This window comes from Aythya ferina (assembly GCF_964211825.1).
Source record: "Aythya ferina genome assembly, chromosome: 6".
Lineage (NCBI taxonomy): Eukaryota > Metazoa > Chordata > Aves > Anseriformes > Anatidae > Aythya > Aythya ferina.
In genome coordinates this window covers 37,616,725-37,635,817 of record NC_140303.1, presented here as the reverse complement: position 1 = coordinate 37,635,817, position 19,093 = coordinate 37,616,725, and the positions used below count along the sequence as shown (strand labels likewise).

The following is a 19,093-nucleotide window of genomic DNA, read 5'->3' as shown; positions in this document are numbered from 1 at the left end:
TGCAAGTGGAAGATCCATACATTTGGGCACACAAAACCTTCAGCCAAAATGGGTAAGGAATTTACATTTTCTGGACAGCAGTACCTTTGCTTGGCAGAGATTTTTTATTTTATTTTTTTAAGGATGGTGATAAGGATAGGAAATTTAGGATGGAATAGAGATGTTTAGAATAGAAATATAAAGTCATGGGACAATTTTTATTTATTTATTTTAGATATAGTTGAGGAGTCCAGATAGGCCCTGTATTTGTCTCTCTAACAGCCCCATTTTTACCTGACAGCTATGCTCCGTTCAAGCTTAGATGTCTCAAAGCTATCTGTCTCGCTGTCTCCAGGAGCAGGTCCTGCCTAACCATTTGTGGGCACTTCCTACAGCCATGGTGCTTTGCTGTGGTGTGGATGCGAACACAGTTTATCTGCTGTAGTCCAACAACAGTTAAAGAAACATCAGCGAGGCACTTGACAGCACTTGTTTCATTGCATAACACAGAAGGCTGGATATGTTTCGTATGGTTAGAAATTAGACCAGCTCAATATTTCTAACAGAAGGATTGTGCTAGCAGAACAGTGCTCTAAAAATGGAGTTCGGGCTCTTGTGTGCAGCTGGTAACAGTTTTACTTTTTAATATAAGATTGTAGGCGTCTATCTGTCTATTTGCCTTTTATCTCTAAGTGGGAGAAAACATCTAAAAATTAGATTCTTTACCCTACAGCACACTATCAGACACCTGTGGGTGTTACAGTCCATGCCTGTGTGGAAAACTCAGAGGCTTTCTTGGAAGATAAGTGTAGATATGGCTATTCTTAGCATTGCATGTCTGGCTAACATATAAATGTGATAATACAAAGGTGTGTGTGTATGTACATGCATAGATAGCTTCTAATTCGTGAATATCTTTCCCAGTATACACTGCATGCATTTAAAGACCCGCTAATGATTGAGATCATGGAGTTCCACTGAACTCTTACACCTTCTTCTGCATGATAAACCTCTAGTCTGCAACTTCCCTCAATATGTGAACAAAATTGTTCTGTTTTTGCAAAAATCATATTTAGCAAACATGACTTGACAAATACAACTGTCACTATGAAACAGTGACACTAAGCAGTAATATGTCAAAAGACTGAAACATTAATTTTAACATGACACAAGCCCATCGTGCTTACATATTTTTCCATTATTTTTTCCTCTTAGCTGCAGGACTCTACAGTTCTGTATTTTATTTCTCCTGTCATATGGGACATTAGCTGTCCCAAACAGGCTCAGGTCACATAAAAGACTTTTTCTGCCTCCATTTAATCTGGACAAAATCTGAACTGTCACCAAGGCAATATTAGGTAAGAAATGCAGTCAGGAGATCTACCGAAACCACAGAAATCCTGAACTGGGTTACAAACAGTGGTGAGTATCAGAACTTAAGAAATTAGTGTATACTTCACCAGTTTGACAAAAGCCACTCCATAGGTCACACAGAAATACTTTTCATTATATAGTTTGCCATCCATACTAGAGTACACTATATTAAAGTAGCACAAAGCTCATGTATGAATTCCTCAGGAGCTCCTGAAAAGAAGTTAAGTGTAGTCTGAAATTACTATCTGTTTTCAGATATTTAAAAAAAAAATAACATAAGGAGATACAAATAACATAACTGAAATGTACCTGAGACATGCAAAGAATAAAGAAAAAACACCGACTTTTCAGAAGAAAAAAGGCTAGATGCTGGCAGCATAATGCACTGGATATCTGTTAGCTGATTTCTGGGTGAAGTAAAGGCATAAATTTGATATTTTCATGGAAGATAATTATTTTAAAATTTGAGGCTACGGGAAGGATTTTGATTTGTATCATTGCCTTTGTATCTTAATTTTGACTGCAACATGGAATGATGTAAGGAAGGTGGAAATCCAATCTCAGCCCTTTTACTAGGGTTCACACAGATCCTCTGGTATTTCTAAAGACTTGGAAAGGAGAAGTTGGCATACAATGTTTTCCATATCTAATTTCCTTCTTTGGTGAAAATTCCAGTAATCATTAACAACATTTACTACAGAGACATCCAAGACAGTTCCAAAGTTTCTAGCACAGACTCTCACTGTAAGCCGTACTCTTTGTGTTTTTAATGTACGACATACCAGAAAACAAAAATGCAAGTGAAATAAAGATAATAAAGGAAAACATTATGAACAATTTCTGGAGTGAAAATCCAGATGCCTCTCAAACATTATATTGTGACTGCAAAATACCTAAAGGGAACATCTCTTTGCTCAGTGATGGTAGAAGGGCACCTAAGCAAAAAGCTCCATCACTGGATCTGCCACCACAGTGAGGATAGCCCTGCAGGTCACAGACCCACACATTAAATAAAGCTGTTTTGAGCTCCTTTGTTTTAGTGGTAAAGCAGGAAAACTGGAATGCTTAAAGAGCACCCTTTCTAGAATGTTATCTTTCTGTTCGGATTCAAGTCTGGTTTATGGGTTAGCCGGACTGGAGAATTTGAATGATTTTATTTTCAGTAGTTAATTGGTTACAGTAGATGCTCAGCTTGTTTAAGGCTTAGTCTATAACCTCAGTGAAAGCAATTTTCATTAGAAGAGGTTTTATCTTATCTTTCCACTAAGGTTTATTAAAAATATGTAGCACCTGATAATTTAACACCAACTGAGTGACTGCTGAATTCTCCCCTCTCTCTGCCTGCCTGTCTCATACACACACACACACACACACACAAACAGAGGAATGCTTCTCGACTGCCAAACTATGTGCCAAGATTTTGTTCAATTTAATCTCAATCATATGAGTTAGAGAACCATGAAACAAAGTTTCTACCAAGTACGCTGACAGATTTTTAGTTCTAGTGGCTCCACAGGGCATCACTACAAGTACAGTAAGAAACTTTTCTTATTAAAGATTTTTGAGCTGATCCGTTTTCCATTTAAGTCGACATGAGCAATATCACCATAAAGAACTCAACACTTGCTAACTGATACCATACACTCATCAAAATTATTTCACTTCTAAGTAAACAAAAAGTTGTGGTACCTCCAACACCATTGTGTGGTTGCTGCTGGCACAGGAAAGCCATGTGGTGGCAGCTACTCTGGTGTGTTATGTCACGTAACACCATGTCAGTTCAGGACTGACAAATCTAAACATATGGTTTGAAATATTGGGGGAAATATTTCCTGGGGAGATGGGGTGAAGAGGCAGGGAATAGCTACTCTCTGTCTTTTGAGGAGTTTTTTGTTTTCTGAGCAAAAAGAACTTGAAGAAGCCTCATTGCTTTGCTCTTGCTTTGGAGGGGTCCGTGGTGATTTTAAGAGCCTCAGTATTACCTGAAAATGGTCCACAATCTGGGCAACTGCTCAAGTTTTTTGTTCTTTGTTTTGAAATCCTGATAGAAAATCTGGATATTTATATTTCTGATCCAAGTATATAAAGTTTAAGTCTCTGATCCAACAAAACACTGTGAGGAACATCCATTGACCACAAAAATGGGACTTACTTGGGTCTTTAAAAAGAAGTCTGTACCTATTTTTGTAGACTGATTTCAGTAAATCAGGAAGTATGGAATGAAATATATCAATTACAGAGTCGAATAAACATGAGAAAGCAGTTCCTAATGGCAATATCTGTTTCCCAAGAATCTGAACTGTTTCAAATGTATCATCCCTGGCACCAGCAAAAAAGGTGCCTGAAGGAATCGCTGAGAGCTGGATCCGGCTGCCTGCAGCTATTCAGGACCGAAGCGATACGGTTCTGCTGTGTTATAAAACAAAATGGCCACATTTTGCTCTCATTTACATATATGTCATTCCACTCAAACCAGTGAGCATTGTTTGTCTGCGTGAAGACAAAAAGAAGTTGTTTTGCTATATAATTACATCCATGATCTGTGAGGATCCTGATTAAAATAAAGCAATCTGCAGAGTGAATATACAACCGGAGGTCTTTACAAGACATGTTAATTCCGGGGCCGATTATAATGCAGTAGCAAATTTAGGGGCGATTTAGTTCTTAGATTGCTAGCAAGATCAACTTCATAAATTCAGAGGAGTAAAAGGAACTAAAAAATCTCCTCTTAAAGAAGAGAAAATCTTAACATAAACTCTCTTTTTTAAGCTGGTCTTACTTTGCCCTCTGCCTTGCTCCTGAAGTTGGTACAATTTCTCTCACTTAGGTATCAATCCCATTAGGCTGCTATATTATATGGTTAAAACATTGATGTAACGCAAGCTGCTACAGCAAATAATTGAAGTAATAAAATACAACTGCAGTTATTTGCTCTCCTCAATTGCAAGCAGAAAAAAGGAGAAAGGATTTTTTTAAACTGACCCCATAGTGTTACATACAGACAGCAAAACTTTTTTTTTTTCTATTTTTTTTTTTTTCTATTTTATTGCAGTAACACTTTTGAAAAACATAGTGGACTTGTTTTAATTTCTTTTTTCCCTATTATTTTTTTTAGGCAGGAAAAGCAATTAGTGTACATTGTGGAATTATGCCTTCATAATTTTCCTTTATATCCATAGATTTATTTTAAGGGGCAGGAATGCTGAAAGAATCTGAACGTACAACTACCTTTGTTTTTTCCCCTAAAGGAATTTAATAGACAAACCTTTTTTTTTTTTTTTTTTTTTCTTGTGAGCATCTCTAGGCCAGACTCACTTTGTCAAGCATAAGCCCAAAGTGTTCCACTAATGGCTGAAGTGTAAAGTTTGACTAAATGGGATTTGCGGCAGAAATAGTGCCAGATCCTAGCCCGTGACAGTATGTGTAGTAAGGCACAGTGCCTCACATCCTCAATTTATTCAGTAGGAAAAGACGGGATTTTTTTTTTTTTTTTTTTTATAAATAATCTTCTTCATGGTTAGGATGTGGATATCCTCAAGTGTGAACTTTCCTGAATCTGACTAGGGGCTATGTCAGGACCTTCATGTTCTCATTGGCATGGGGTAAGCACCAGAGATAGTCAGCTGGCTTTAAATTTCTCTAGACTTTGTTTCAGCATGTAGACATGTCAACTGTTTGATTTACAAAGTGTATTAACATTATTTTAATATCTAGAAAATGCTGTTTGATTCTTTCTTATTTCATAGGTTAAGTGGTTTATTTTATTTATTAAGCCTATTGAAAAAGATTTTATGGAAAATTCTGAAGACAAAATGCACCATTTCCTTCTACATGTTCACTAACAGATATATTATACAATGCTAGAAAAAGGCAAAAGGCCAAGCTCATCTCTGGTGTAATTCCAGTAAAAGCAATAAAATTACACAAGGCATGAATTTGGCCCAGGCACTGTAAATGTTACTCTGGTGCACACTGAGTGTCTGCTTGTTTTTACTGGCAAGGCTTAAAATACAAATCCCCCCTTTTTCATAGAAATGGATACATTTCTCTGGAACAGATTAATCAAGGAAACAGGTATCAGGTAACTATGACAAAGACAGCAACTGGTTCAAGTGCCTGGCTTTTTTTTTTGGCTTTTTATTCTTCTGACTAGCTTACAATCGCTGCTCTCAGAATTTTAGATATATATTTATTTTCTCTTTTTGCATTGTCATTGCAAGACTTTTTTTTTTTTTTTTTTTTTTTTCTGTCTCCTTTTGTCTAATTTGTCTTGTATGCTCTTCCGTGATGTTTCCTGTTGACACTTCTCGATATTTTTTCTAACTCGGAATGTGGCTTTCTAGCAGACACAGAGGCCCCAGAGTGAATACCCTTCAGAGCCAATTCTGACTTGGACCTTGCACAACGCTATTAACTGGCTCTTGCTCGAAGAAAGGTGGCTATAGTGGGATTGCCTGAGCCTGAAGACAGAACGGGTCAGGGAAAGCTTGCCAATATGTGTGCACTAAATTCAACCTCTCTTAATTTCTGCTCAGAAGAAGAAGGAGAAAAACACAAAAACATTTTAAATCACAAACTTGCAAGGGCTTTTCTCAGAATTTGGTTGTTTTACATTGCATTCGTCTGTATGTTTAAGTTTGTGCTTGCTGGCCACTTTAAAGTAAACATAGTTCAATGCCCTCAGAAACAGTTTTCCTCAGCCCACTAGAATTCCCTGGAAAAAGCTTTATCTGCTGAACTGCTGGATATTTTTGTGTGTGTGTAATTTTTTTTTTATCAGCTTGTTTTGTTTCCTTTTTTTTTTTCTTTCTTTTCTTTTTTATTCAGTGCTTATAAAAGTTGGGAGCAGAAGCCCTGTTGGAACAAGATAGAATCATAAAAGACTTCAGGAATCTCATCACAACCTAAACAGTACAAATTGCACATTCTTCATGGAAGTATTAGCTTTTAGTGCGTGCCTGGATCCAAGTATAATAGATTATCCCAAAGTGGGAAAGAATGAACAGTACAAAATTAGCAGAACTGGGAGCTCAGATCATTTGGTGGAGCAATATGATCTCTGTACTTTCAGGGTACTGAATGCTAAAGCCACTGGAAACAGTATGTAAAATTATATCAGAGTAAGCAAGGAAGCATGTGTAGGCCTGGGAGAACGAAAAAAGTTTGGACAATACCTTCCTGGAGGAGAATAAGTATTGAAATTCAGTGAATGAGCTTGTAGGGAACAAACTACTATTCATGAACAATTTCTTGTTCTGAAGATAGAAATATGGAATGCTAAAAGTTATGACAGAGAGAAAATACAAATAAAATACTTTTCAATGGTTGTGCAGGGGCCAACTGCTGTGGGAGAGTAACCCAGCACTGAGACTGAAATATAAAGCTGCCCTGTGAGCAGCATAGGTTTCCTCAGGCTGTCCTTCTCAAAGAAACCTTGCCAGGATGTGTCCTTTATGGCACCGTCTGATGGGTTTGGACTAACAGTGAAGCAGCTCAGGAACACCGTACAGTTAGTGGAAGCTCGAGGATGGTGGTGAGCATACTCTGGTAAAAATACCCGGTATGTTCCAGCTGCCTCTTTGGGGTCCTCAGGAACGGGACTGAAGTATTCTGGAGTAACAAATACATTTAAAAGTATTGCTTAAGCTAAATACACCCTAGAGGAACAAGTCACTGAACACAAATCTAATAATATGGAGTAACACAGCACATGCCAATAAGCAGCCAGAGGTTGTATAAATTGGTTATTAATACATACCTTGGCAGCACAGGCCTCTGGTCTTCTGTCATCCCCACTGCACTCCACTAAACTACCCAGTACACCAGCCCAAAACGAGTGATCCCAGCAAGGGAGTCATCAGTGTTAGGAGCTGGCTGGAATTTTTTTTTTTTAAGTCTTAGCCAGTGCTTTCTACCATTAGAAAACGAGAGAGTGTGAAATGGTTTTATATACTCTTTTTTTTTTTTTTTTCTTAGCTATGTAAATATATTCACAATACTTTATATTTTAAAAACTCATTTCCTCTTTGCTTAATTCCTTAAGATAAGTGAACCCTCCCCTATGTAAACGTCCTACCAGAATACTGACTACCTTTTAAGCAGTATATGATTTAGAAGGTAATTTTTTACTATTTTCTTATATATGTGTATATATATAGGTTCTAAAGTGCTTTTAGCTGCACTTTAGTATTTAGATTAAGAGATAAAAATGATGAAAGGGACACAACCTTCTGTCATTGGCATGGCATTTGGGAGGTGAGGTAGTTTAAAATATCATTTCTATCTTCATTTCTCTTCATCATGACGACTGTATTTCTTTACCACATCCCATAAAGTACTTTGTCTTTGTTCAAGACATTTTCTTTCTTAAACACTGAATATTCTGGGGTCTGGGACTTTGTGTGTGAGTGCACTGCTACACACAATGACATTATGACTAGTCAAGTTGGAGGTATGGACATCAAATCCAAACTGATTATTGATTTTAGGTTCTTTGAGGTGTTGAACTCTGGACGCCTTTTAAGAAATCTGATTTTCAAGTTAAAAATTTTCTCCCAGCTGTGTCCTGTGAAAACTGCACAGCCAAGCTCCCAGTACCCAGTGGTCACTCCTGAAGCCTTGCTGGAACTCCCTGTCTGACCCCAGCAGATCTCCCCCTGCCCAGGCCGAGAGCCCTGCACTCAGGGATTTTTGTCACTGCTCTTATTTAACATGATTTGTTCACTGGGGCTCAGAGCAATGAAACCCAGTAAATAATACACTGGCCAAACAGAGAAGATAACAAAAGGAAATAGTTAAGGTACTATAATAATTTTAGCCATTCTTTTTTCAGGTCACTATAATCTGCCCAAAGATAACTAATTGTTCAAAGTAAACATTCCACTCCAACCACAAAAGGAATCCATTACACAAACATATAATTCACAGTCATTTTTAGTGGGTTGTAAACAGTTTGGAATGAGCATAAAATGGGACAAAAATCAAAGTGAGCATTTAGAAATGAAAAAGTGTTTGCTACAAAAGGTCAGTCCCTTTACTTGGCAAACTATGTAGAAAAGCCTGGGAAAATGTTGAACACACAAGCAGTAAGGGAATTTTAAAGCCAACAACCTCCCTGTTTCTTTAAACAGACATCGGAACCTATAACTGGATCCTGTCAAACAAACGACAGCAAAAAAACATAACAGCTGCTAAGAAGTAAAGTTGAAAGATAAAGTTTTCTAAGCTAAGAACCTTCTCAGAAGTGGACTAAAGGTCTTTCTTAAATCTTTAAGCAAGGTTATGGATCCCAGGGTGGCTTTTGGGCATCAAATCAAATATGTAATTTTGTGTATCATTCCTGTCAGAGCATCCTGTGCTCCAAGAAAAGCAACAGAAAACAATGTCTGCAATGTCCAGCTTAGAATGAAAACTGTACCTGTAATCACCAGCCTTGCTGCCTGCAGTGTCATTTCTCAAGTCATTTAGGCTGATTTGAGAACACTGACTCAGATTTGGAAACAGAGGGAGAAAATGAAGGACATTTCAAAAGAGAGATGAAAGTTAAATTATATTTCCCTGGAGCATTAGTACTGTATTTCTTTACAAAATCTAAGTACACTGGATACCACCAATAGGTTTAAGATACTGACTGCTTGGGGTGTTCATTTACTCTGCTATTAGATACACGGGCAAATGATCATCCCTGGAAGAGGGTTGAATATCAGGCTGTTTTCACATGGTAAAACTTTACTATGAGAAACACTGGATGGCTTTTTGTATAGGTAGACCGATATTTTTATTTTTGTATGCGTTCTACTCATGCCTTTCACTTATTTTAAAAAATGCAAAAAAACGCCAGGACCTTTAAAGGGTCACGAATAACAAAATAAATAGGCGACTCAAGAAATGACTGGAAATCATATCTGCAGCACCACTGGTCTTGTAATGGGCCCCACCCTTGGCAGAGTGCACGGCATGTGGATTACAGAGCAGCAGGAGGATTGTCCCAGGCTCTCCTTGCTGCACTGCTCAGCTGTGTGCGGGCTAGTGCTACCTATCAGATGCCCTCTGGGCCAAGCATGGAGTTAAAAAGGCAGGTCAAAAGATCAGAACTTGGGGCCTATCCAAGGTAGGTGTTGATGGCAAACCAACAGAATACACAAGGGGAAAATACAAAACAAAACAAAAAACGGATACAGGGTTCTGTGAAAATTTTCCCCTTCAAGTCCCCTGAGAAAGGAGAAAGTGGTAGAAATGGTAGAAATTTTTGAGTAGCCACTGTATTTCTTCAATCTGACCATGGCATGGTACAGAATTATTCCCTTCCCAGGTCACATCAGATGCATGGCTGATTTTTCTGTCAAGGATTTTGCATTAAATGCCCAGGGTCCAACACACTTTGCCAAGACACTATTGACTTTAGTGGCATAGCTCTGTAGAATTAAATTCTTCAGGCAAGAATTCCATCAAAAATTGTGAATGAATAAATAATACAGGAAGAATGAAGAAAAAAAACAACTAAGCTTGTTATCCCCCCCCCCCCAAAAAAAAAAAAAAAAAAAAAAAAAAGAAAAAGAAAAAAAGTGACAATTGCCTTGCAAGTTTACAAGAATGGGAATATTTTTAATTACTATCTATCTAAAACTCCACTGCCAGCTCTGAAAGATGGCTGATTGAATGTATAAAGACCCTTTGCTTCCCTGTTCTATTTTAATAACTACAAAATGAGCCTGAAAACATGGAATTCACTCTTGAACAAGTGAATCTGTGTCGGACAGATAAATATGCATTATGGAGTGAGAATTAGACCAGACCTTATAAAGCACCTCTGTCCTGAAGTGGTGAATGAGCAAACAATAGCCTAGGGGACAAACAACCAAAATCTGATCTAAGTTGCAGGAAAAAATATCAGAATAATTCCTCTGATTTTAATGTAGATATTCATTTAAAAATAGTGTAACTAAACAGGAAATCTTGCCAACAGTTAATGACACCCTCTACATTTTTAATCTGTGGAAGAATATTACTACAGTTAGCTATTGTATGTAACATCATCTACACAGGAAAATGTACTAATTAATATGGTTTATTCAGATCACCACTAGACTGTCTGTGCACAGCGATAACATTAAAAAAAAAATCACACACAAAAAAAGAAAGAAAATCAATAGGTAAACAATAACCAAAAACATGACTTCATAAATACAAATATAGCCGTACAGCAAAGTATGAAAGTTTTGTAAGCAACATTTAGGGTTAGTCTCCTAAGATCTTTTTTTCCTGATAATCCTTTATCTTAAATGAAGCACAAAAGTAACATTTTTGGTACAGTTACAGTATGTAGATGATATATTTTCTAAACACACACACACAAAAAAACAACTTCAGGAAAAAAATAAAAAAGCTTTTCTACAACAGCCAATATGCCAGCTGTACTAAGTATTTAGGCCATCTTACTAAGACTATGAAAGTAAACATACAGTTTTCATTAAATGTGCCTTTCCCATAATTGGTACATAAGTATTTCCCATGACTCTGCAGTTGAGTATCTTGGCTGGAGGCGTATCTGGCCATTAAGAGGAGGGCTTCAGATCTGTTGAGTCTCAGCCATGCCGGGAGACTTGGCACCTCCACATACTGCTTCCTAATACCAACCCCGGTATAAAATGTCATCAGAAGCTTGCATAAACATTGGACTTAGCTTCACATAAATTACTGCTGTCCTGAGATAGTTTATGCCAGAACTTAGTAAAAACAACACTTTGAGTAAATAGAATGTGAGCAAATGCAAGCATCTTAATCCAAAAAAATGATAATAGAAAAACTGTATATCAAATATAAACTCATAAATACAGCGATAAAAATAAATTTTTATCTCACGCCATATGATTAGCTTTTATTTACATGCTAGACTAACTAAAAGGGATAGACTTTCCCCAAGTTACAGCAACTTTGAGGGAAACACAAACATATGAACAATAGCGTAATACTCCGAAGGATGGATTCCTCTGAAGAAACAGTGATATTTTCATTTTCTTCCTTGTACATTTCACACAGACAATAAACATCTAATTAGGTTCCCTGGATTTTTCTATTACGGTTCAGCAGTGCAGAGACCTTTGGCCTTGCTTCTCCTGGAGGAGTGGTCAGATACCACAAATCACCTACGAAATATCTAGTGCATCTTTTGGAGAACCTGTGCTATGATCACAACCAAGCAGTCAATTAGACACGTTCTGCATGGTGTGGCATTTTTCTACCGTAATCCCTGCCTTTCTTTATCAAGTTCTGAATTTCTCCTTGCAATTCCTCCTCTATTAATAGTCACTTCACAAATGTATCCCCTTTCTTTGTCTCTCTCTTTCATCCAGCCTCCAGCCTTCCTCCAAAAAACCAATGCTACTATCTCCCCCTACCGAACAGTCTCCAGTTTGTTAGTCTCTGACTTCCTGCCAATCATTCTGGGAATAATAATATCCCAGTACTCTCTTTGTTGTATAATTAAAGCATGAATTTCCCAGAGTTTGAAACTCCAGGGTATTTTTATTGCACCTTTCACTATAAAACCAGGTAACAATGACAGAATTAAAATAGCCTTTTCCTTTGTGGTTAACAGTCTAAATATCTTTTTATTTTCCATTGGTTCTCTTGTTCTGAGACTCCAGTATATGACAGTGACAATGGGTTCACCCAGCCTTATTCTGAAAATAAATTTTCTATCTTTTGCAAGATATATGTTTCCCCAGATCCCTGGAACAAGTTGTAAACTTGTAACAGATGGTGATGAAGCCTCACATTTTTATACAATACATTTTAAGATTCTGCATCTACCGCATGTACCTTCCAAAGAAAATGACCTTCAGTGAGAGAAGATACACTTGAAAGAAAGGAAGGCAGGCAATGGTGTTAAGCACATCTTTTTGTACTATGAAAATCTTTCTTATTAAATTAATCACAACTTTTAATGAGGATGAATACTCTTTCCAATAATCTCACAGTATCATGGCTTTGCAAAATAACAGTAAAAAATAGGTACCTGTACAGAGTTAAAAATATATATTTGTGGTTGCACTAGAATAACATTAATTTTCGTTGAATACAATTCAGGACTTAGGAAAAAGTATTGGCATTACATTCACCAGAGATTTCAGGATGAAAGTTGCTGACATTTTATCGATTTTTAGCATTTACTTACCCAGAGAAAGACTAAAACAACAACATGTCAAACAAAATATAAGGAATAATCAGCACAAATGGGTTTTATTAATGTCTTATTGTATAAAGGAAATGAAGATATAGAGTGGGGTATAGTTCAGTCCATAACTATATTATAAATTGAACTGCCTCCCTACTCTGGCAATTCAAGCAGAGTTACAAGGTTAAACTTTTGATTACTAACAGAGAAACAAAAAATAGTACAAAACATTAATAACTCACCTCTTCTTTCAACAGCTTTTATACACAGTCTTACAAATTGGGGGACTGTAGAATTCTCATGCTCACATACCAAGTGCAAATGGGAGCCAAAAATTTGATCTGCATTTGGGAAAAGAAAAAACAACATAAGAAAGTGCATTAAAGCATATTATTAGCAATATTTTATTTATTTATTTATTTATTTATTTATTCTTTTGCCGAGCTTGCATATCAATTAAAAACTCAATATGGGAAATGGGCCAACAAAGTTGGAGATGAGTCCCTTCTGAGTCCTACTGTTTGTTACCTTCTGCCCTGAGCACAGACCTCTCAGTACTTGCTCGCCTCAGCACTCAGGTCAAAGCTTCAGTTCTCATTTGTACCTTGACCTTTCTCAAGCTTGTAGTCCACGGTCTCTGAGTGTTTGGATGGGCCATAAACTACCATGTGGGTGCATCATTAGGACTCAGAGTACAATTTCATCTAATCTTTACTGGAGGTTTTAATCATCAAATTACCTGCTTGCAAAATGGAAGGTACTAAACATCTTTTGATGAGGATAGAATATATTACATCAAGTTTAACTTGTGGTTTGTGTTGTTTCCTTGACAAATAAGCATTTAGCCTTATAATGCTACATTTTAATTTTTACGATGTTAAAGTTTTGATACACAGAATGTTCCTCTTAAAACGTCGGTATAACCCAGTTAAAACTTTCAGATTACTAATTAGCTTCCTCCACCTAATTTCCACTCTATATATTTGAGAAATTACGTAAAGAGCAATCAGTAATGGGGATGTTGTCAGCTAGAATCAAAATGCATCAAACAGATGAACGAAACTATTCAATAAGAGCCAGTTAAATGCTGAAACAATAGGACTGTACTACCATCATTTATCCAAAGAGACAGTCTCCATATAGCATTTCAACAGCGTACTACACTTTGGAAATTGGAGTAGATGCTTTCAAAAATGTTTGTAAAGACAGCTGAGGGGTGCTGGCACAGGGCTGGGCTCTGCAGAGCGGAGCCAACAAACACACTCAGTCCTCGAGAGCCTGCAGCCCTCGAGAGTATCTGTGGCACCAGGACACTTTCTCCACAGCCAGTTCCACCACCTCCCACCGTGATCAGTTTGAAAGGTTCTTCCTCAAAGGAGCACAACATTTTCTCACCACCAGTCCAAATGCTGTTTGCTCTTTTTCTGCTTTGCAATGACATTAGCTTCGCCTTACTATCATTAACCGCTGTTATTTCTTACTAAGCTTGGACTCTTTCGCAGCTTGACTGCCTTTTCTTTCCTAATACTTCAGACTAAGGAATAAGCTAGGAAACAAGACAGGGTGCATGGGATGGCAGGAGTTTTGGGCTTCTTGACATGCATCAGGGAAGTTTATTCCAGTACCTGGCAATGTGTGTGATCTGCATTCTGGTAGAGTATTTCAAAGCAAGCCTGAATTTAAGCTAGCCAGAGTTTCAGCTGCAGAAGGGATGGAGGACTGGGTTTGCAGAACTACACTGAAGAAGGTTGTGTGCATGTGTGGCGTTAAGCATTAGCGAACAGTCTGTTACATGTTTTGGGGTTATGTTTCTGACAAAGCACAGTCTGGTTACATTTTCTTCATAAAACATTTATAGCTGCCTTCAGTGGTAATTATATATACAGAGATTTATGATTAAAATGTACTAGCACTTCCTCTTTTGACATCTTAATTGTTTTTTAAAATTTTAGCAAAGACCTGTCAAATTCTTTGCATAATGTGGAATATTCTCCAATATAAATTATGTTAAAAAGAAGTAAAAATATATCTTATTTGCGTGACAAAGACACTTGTAAACAATTTCAGGAATAAAACAGTCAAGAAACTACACCGGGTTTAGAAGGCCAGTATGTGAAGAACTGAATGGAAATTAATGCAAGGATGTTCAGCAACTTCTCTTCTGTGCTATAACTGCTTTATAACCAACTTGCAGGATTTTGTAGTTACTCTTTCAGTCTGCAGTATGAATGCAGAATACTCACTGTTCTTGGGAGGAAATTTTGAAAAGGCTGGAGACTGTTTTGCAATTCTCACCTCATCACCCCATTTCTGGATGTGGATTTTCTGGATTTGGACTTGCATCTTCTACAGCAAACAGTTTAACTTTGTTTTATGTACTTTTCAGTTTACAGATATAGTCACATTATGTCTTTTGCAGTTAAGGTAATAAACACCTTTTCTTTAGAAAATAGGCACCGGTCATCAAAAGACACTTTGGTAAAACAATGACACAGAACAGCTTGGTTTTGTTTGTTTGTTTTGTTTTCCTTCTAGAAATTCATGAATTTTTAGAAGTACTTGATCTAATAAGTCACACAAATATTCTGAATTCTGGGTGCTCCATGACTATTTCTAGTCAATTTATTTTTTTCCTGGATCTGTTTCTGTACATAAACATGGGAATGGCAGAAGTTACACTGCCAAATTTACACTTACAGGTAACAAGAATAGTTGAGCAAAACTTACTTAATATTTGTGCAGAATTTTAAAAACAAGACATTATATGAATGCTAATTACCCTTTTTATTTATTTATTTATTTATTTTTCTCAATAGATTTATGTGTAACTAAGATATTGGTTCTTACTCTTTTAGAGGTGTATATATATATTAAATTGCTTCTGAGGAGAAACTACCCAGAACATCTTTTCAAAAAATAAGAACTGCTCCCAAAGGAATAAAAGAAGCAAAAAAGCCCTTGTTTGATTTATTTGAGATAAGGCTCTTCAAAACTTCATTTTTTATGACTTAAAAAAAAAAAAAAAAAAAGATGTACACAACACTCCTAACCTCCTGTTATGACAGTTTATGTTTCCTATCCAGCTTATTTAACTCAAATGCCTGGGAAATAGACACAATTACCACCTTATGGAATGCTACTTAACTTTAAATGCTCCCCTCTGAATAGAAATCCACTTTATCTTCTCAGAGTTATTCCAGTTTCTCAGGAATTATTTCCTCTATAGGCTCCTGAAATGCTCTTGTTTCATCATTTAAAAATTTAAACTAACAATTGTTCAGAAATATCTTTTATTAGAACAAAGGCAATTCCCATACAGTGGATTCTGTTCACAAGAGCTTGTACAAAGGAGCTGCATACTATGCCCATATACAGCTTTAATCATTCACTCTTTCAGCTGTTATCAATTTAAAACCAATGAAACTCCCACACTGAGTCCATTTGAGCAGTCAATTTTAATATCTTGGGGCATCTGTAGTTATTCTGAATTGGCTGCAAAAGCAGAACTAACAAGTTAAGCTCTAACCATAAGTCTACATCAGGCTGGTAAACCATACATCAAACACAGACAGTTAGTCAATACTGTAGTATGAAAAACCAACAAGCATTTTTAAGAAGAGCAATATATTCATAATATGTTTGGTGGTATGGTTTACATTACACATCCCTGCTATCTGTGCTTTAAACCTTCTATTTAAGATGGTGGGGTGTGTGACAGCTTTGCACATGGATATAAAATGAGACACCAGAAGAGGAGAGAATGGACATTCGCAAGTTGTATAATATAAAATGATGATTACAGCTGCAATGAATTGCTCGTTCTGGTGAGCTTCATGTTCTCCCTGAGTCTGACAGAGCTGCTCTTTCTGAGTAGCTTTCACAGGCTGCAGCAAAGCCACTAATCCTGAGCTGCAGAAATCCAGGCTATGGGACACAATACTTCTGGAAAAGAAACAATTAAAACAAAATCACAAAAGCCACATCCTCACTGAGAATGCCATTGTTTAACTGTTTTTGGTGTATAGGGATGAGATGTGGCCACACTGAGAAGGAATTCATATCCTAGTACTTTTCATTAAAAAAAAAAATAAATAAAATAAAAAACAGGGAAGTGAATCGCTAGCATCCTGAATTCTCAGGCAACAGCTCAAATTCTGACACAAGAGAAGAGGGCATAATGGTGTCATGTCCGAGTTTTTAAAAGCATGAATTGTACCTATGTAAAGTAATTCACTGCCTTCAAGGAGCGAATACTCGTGGAGTTAACTCTGCTACATCTGGATTTGAACTGCTGGGCTACCAAGAGCTTTGTATCAACATCTAAGTTTGTCTTCTTGATATGTTTGAACATTGGCAGGAAAAAGGGGGAAAAAAAGAAGGCAAAATAAGAGGAATGTGCAGGGAGGGAGACAGAACATCAGGCACCACAGCAGAGAATTCTTCTGGAAAGGGAAGGAAGGTGGTTGGAAGTGCCACATTCTGAAAGGTTACTTCTCGCTGCTCCATGTGTAGACTTGAAATACCAAGTCAGACACTAAAATGATGCTCATCACCGACTGGGGCTCCAAATAATGCCACAATGCTTTTACAGTAAGTGGGCCAGATTCTCAGCTGACTGAAGTCAGCAAGGTTGTCAATGGAGCTCCCCTGATTTATGCTAGCTGGGAGTCTTGCCAGTCCTTTTAACATGGAGATTTATTATATAATGTTGATCTGTGGTGGTCATCAATTAAAAAAAATTACATTTGTGAGCAGTTACTGTTAAGTGGCATATGAGCTACCAGATTTGTTTCACATTCTCAGAAAAATAGAGAGTACTGTAGACACTGGTGTCTTTTAAGAAATTATGGTGTTTTACTGGAGACAAAAGTTCATTTGAATTCAAAGAGAGCGAGGATGCTGTACTCCTTTTCAAAGCAGGTCTCGAAAATGAGATATTTTAAAATTATCTGAATGATTTCTGACCATCGTGTCATGATTAGAGCAGCATCTATGGAAACATCACTTTGTCCAGTGTTTGGCCATCGAGAGGGTTTGGAAAATGTACTTCAGAAAGTCCATGTAGTGGTCAAAGAAAGAAACATCCTTGTGACCTACTGTCCCCACGAGTCAAAGGAAACATTTCCTAACTTTCCCTAGGTTATTATGGGCACCAAAACAGTTGCTAAATTTCTTTATAATTCAGAAGAATTACAAAAGAAACCCAAAAATAAGACTTAATTTAAACCTTTAGACTTCTCATGAACATTACACTCACTACATTGAATTACTCCAAAGTCCATTGGGACATGTGAAACAATTAGGATGTTCTCCCTGGTCTAGAAATAAAATAATTGGTGATCTTTGTGCTGTTATCTGCACAACCACCAACATATGCTCAGCCTTGTACTATAGGCTATCAAGCCAAATCACAGCTAGTTTCTTTCACCAGCAATTGAATGGCTTTTAGATTCATCTTGAAAAAGTTGTAACAATTCCAATTTTTATGCTATTTTGTTTTTTGCCTTAACTTACAAAATAAGTTCCATGAAGTTCCTTCAGCATCTACCCTTTGAAATAATAAAACAACAGCAACAAAAACTAGATATCTTGCCAGCTGCATTTTCCTCATTACCCATAACATCATTTATGTTGTTACTCATGCCTCTTCCTTTTCCTTTTCCTTTTCCTTTTCCTTTTCCTTTTCCTTTTCCTTTTCCTTTTCCTTTTCCTTTTCCTTTTCCTTTTCCTTTTCCTTTTCCACATTTGCTGAAAGAAAATTTTGTAATAGTCTATTGCCAACACAACCACCATAGCTTTAAAATCATAGTTTCATGGAAGTTTTTTTTTTTTTTTTTTTTTTTTTTTTCCTAGACTAGAGAGGCTCAGAAATCAGGAGGTTAGCAGGGCAATATCAAGTTGAAGGTTGGCAATTCATTTGGGGCAATATTAAATCATGACAAAGCTCAAACACAAAGATCAAAGTTCAATTATAAAGTAGTTCTAAAAGAGAAGATTTATATATTATTTTTCTAGCTTATTAGTGCAGATTCTGTAAATTCTGAGAATATTTCAATTCCAAGGAACTGCCCTAGCATATAAATTTGAACACAGTTATTCTTGAAATAACACTGTTAAAATGGCAGGCCTGAAACATGCCTATTTGCTCCTTCTAGGTTTGCATGCATGTGTGGAAATACACAAACAAATTGTGCATATAGTCCCCCATATATGTTACACAGAAATGAGTCAAAATTCTTTTATTCCAAAGATATTTTGTGTAAGTAGCAGTGAGATGTAACTATGAGGGATGACAATCTTCATGGGATTTCTCACTAGAGCATGAAAATCCCCATGCACCAGCCCACTGCAACAAGTGGAGCCAGTGTGCTTCACGTTCAGGCTTCTCATAAGCAAAACACTAAAAAGCAAATGGGACAGCAATGACAAAAATAACTTTTTGTCATATAAAGCAGCAGTTCATTCTCAGATTACCATACAACTAACTTTTACAGCCTGGTTGCATTCTCTTGTTTGATTATCATCCTCCTATTCCTTATTCCTCCCATTTGACAAAAACATACT

At 36.9% G+C, this 19,093-nt stretch overlaps 1 protein-coding gene across 4 annotated transcripts in view; it reads right to left on the bottom strand.

The window, feature by feature from the left end:
* Positions 1–19,093, bottom strand: part of ARHGAP15 (Rho GTPase activating protein 15) — a 333,280-nt gene that overhangs the window by 115,803 nt on the left and 198,384 nt on the right. For all 4 annotated transcript variants that reach the window (XM_084523841.1, XM_084523843.1, XM_084523842.1 and 1 more), the window contains one exon: positions 12,772–12,870. In XM_084523841.1, the coding sequence (XP_084379967.1) occupies positions 12,772–12,870 (99 nt within the window). The remainder of the gene's footprint in view (positions 1–12,771; positions 12,871–19,093) is intronic.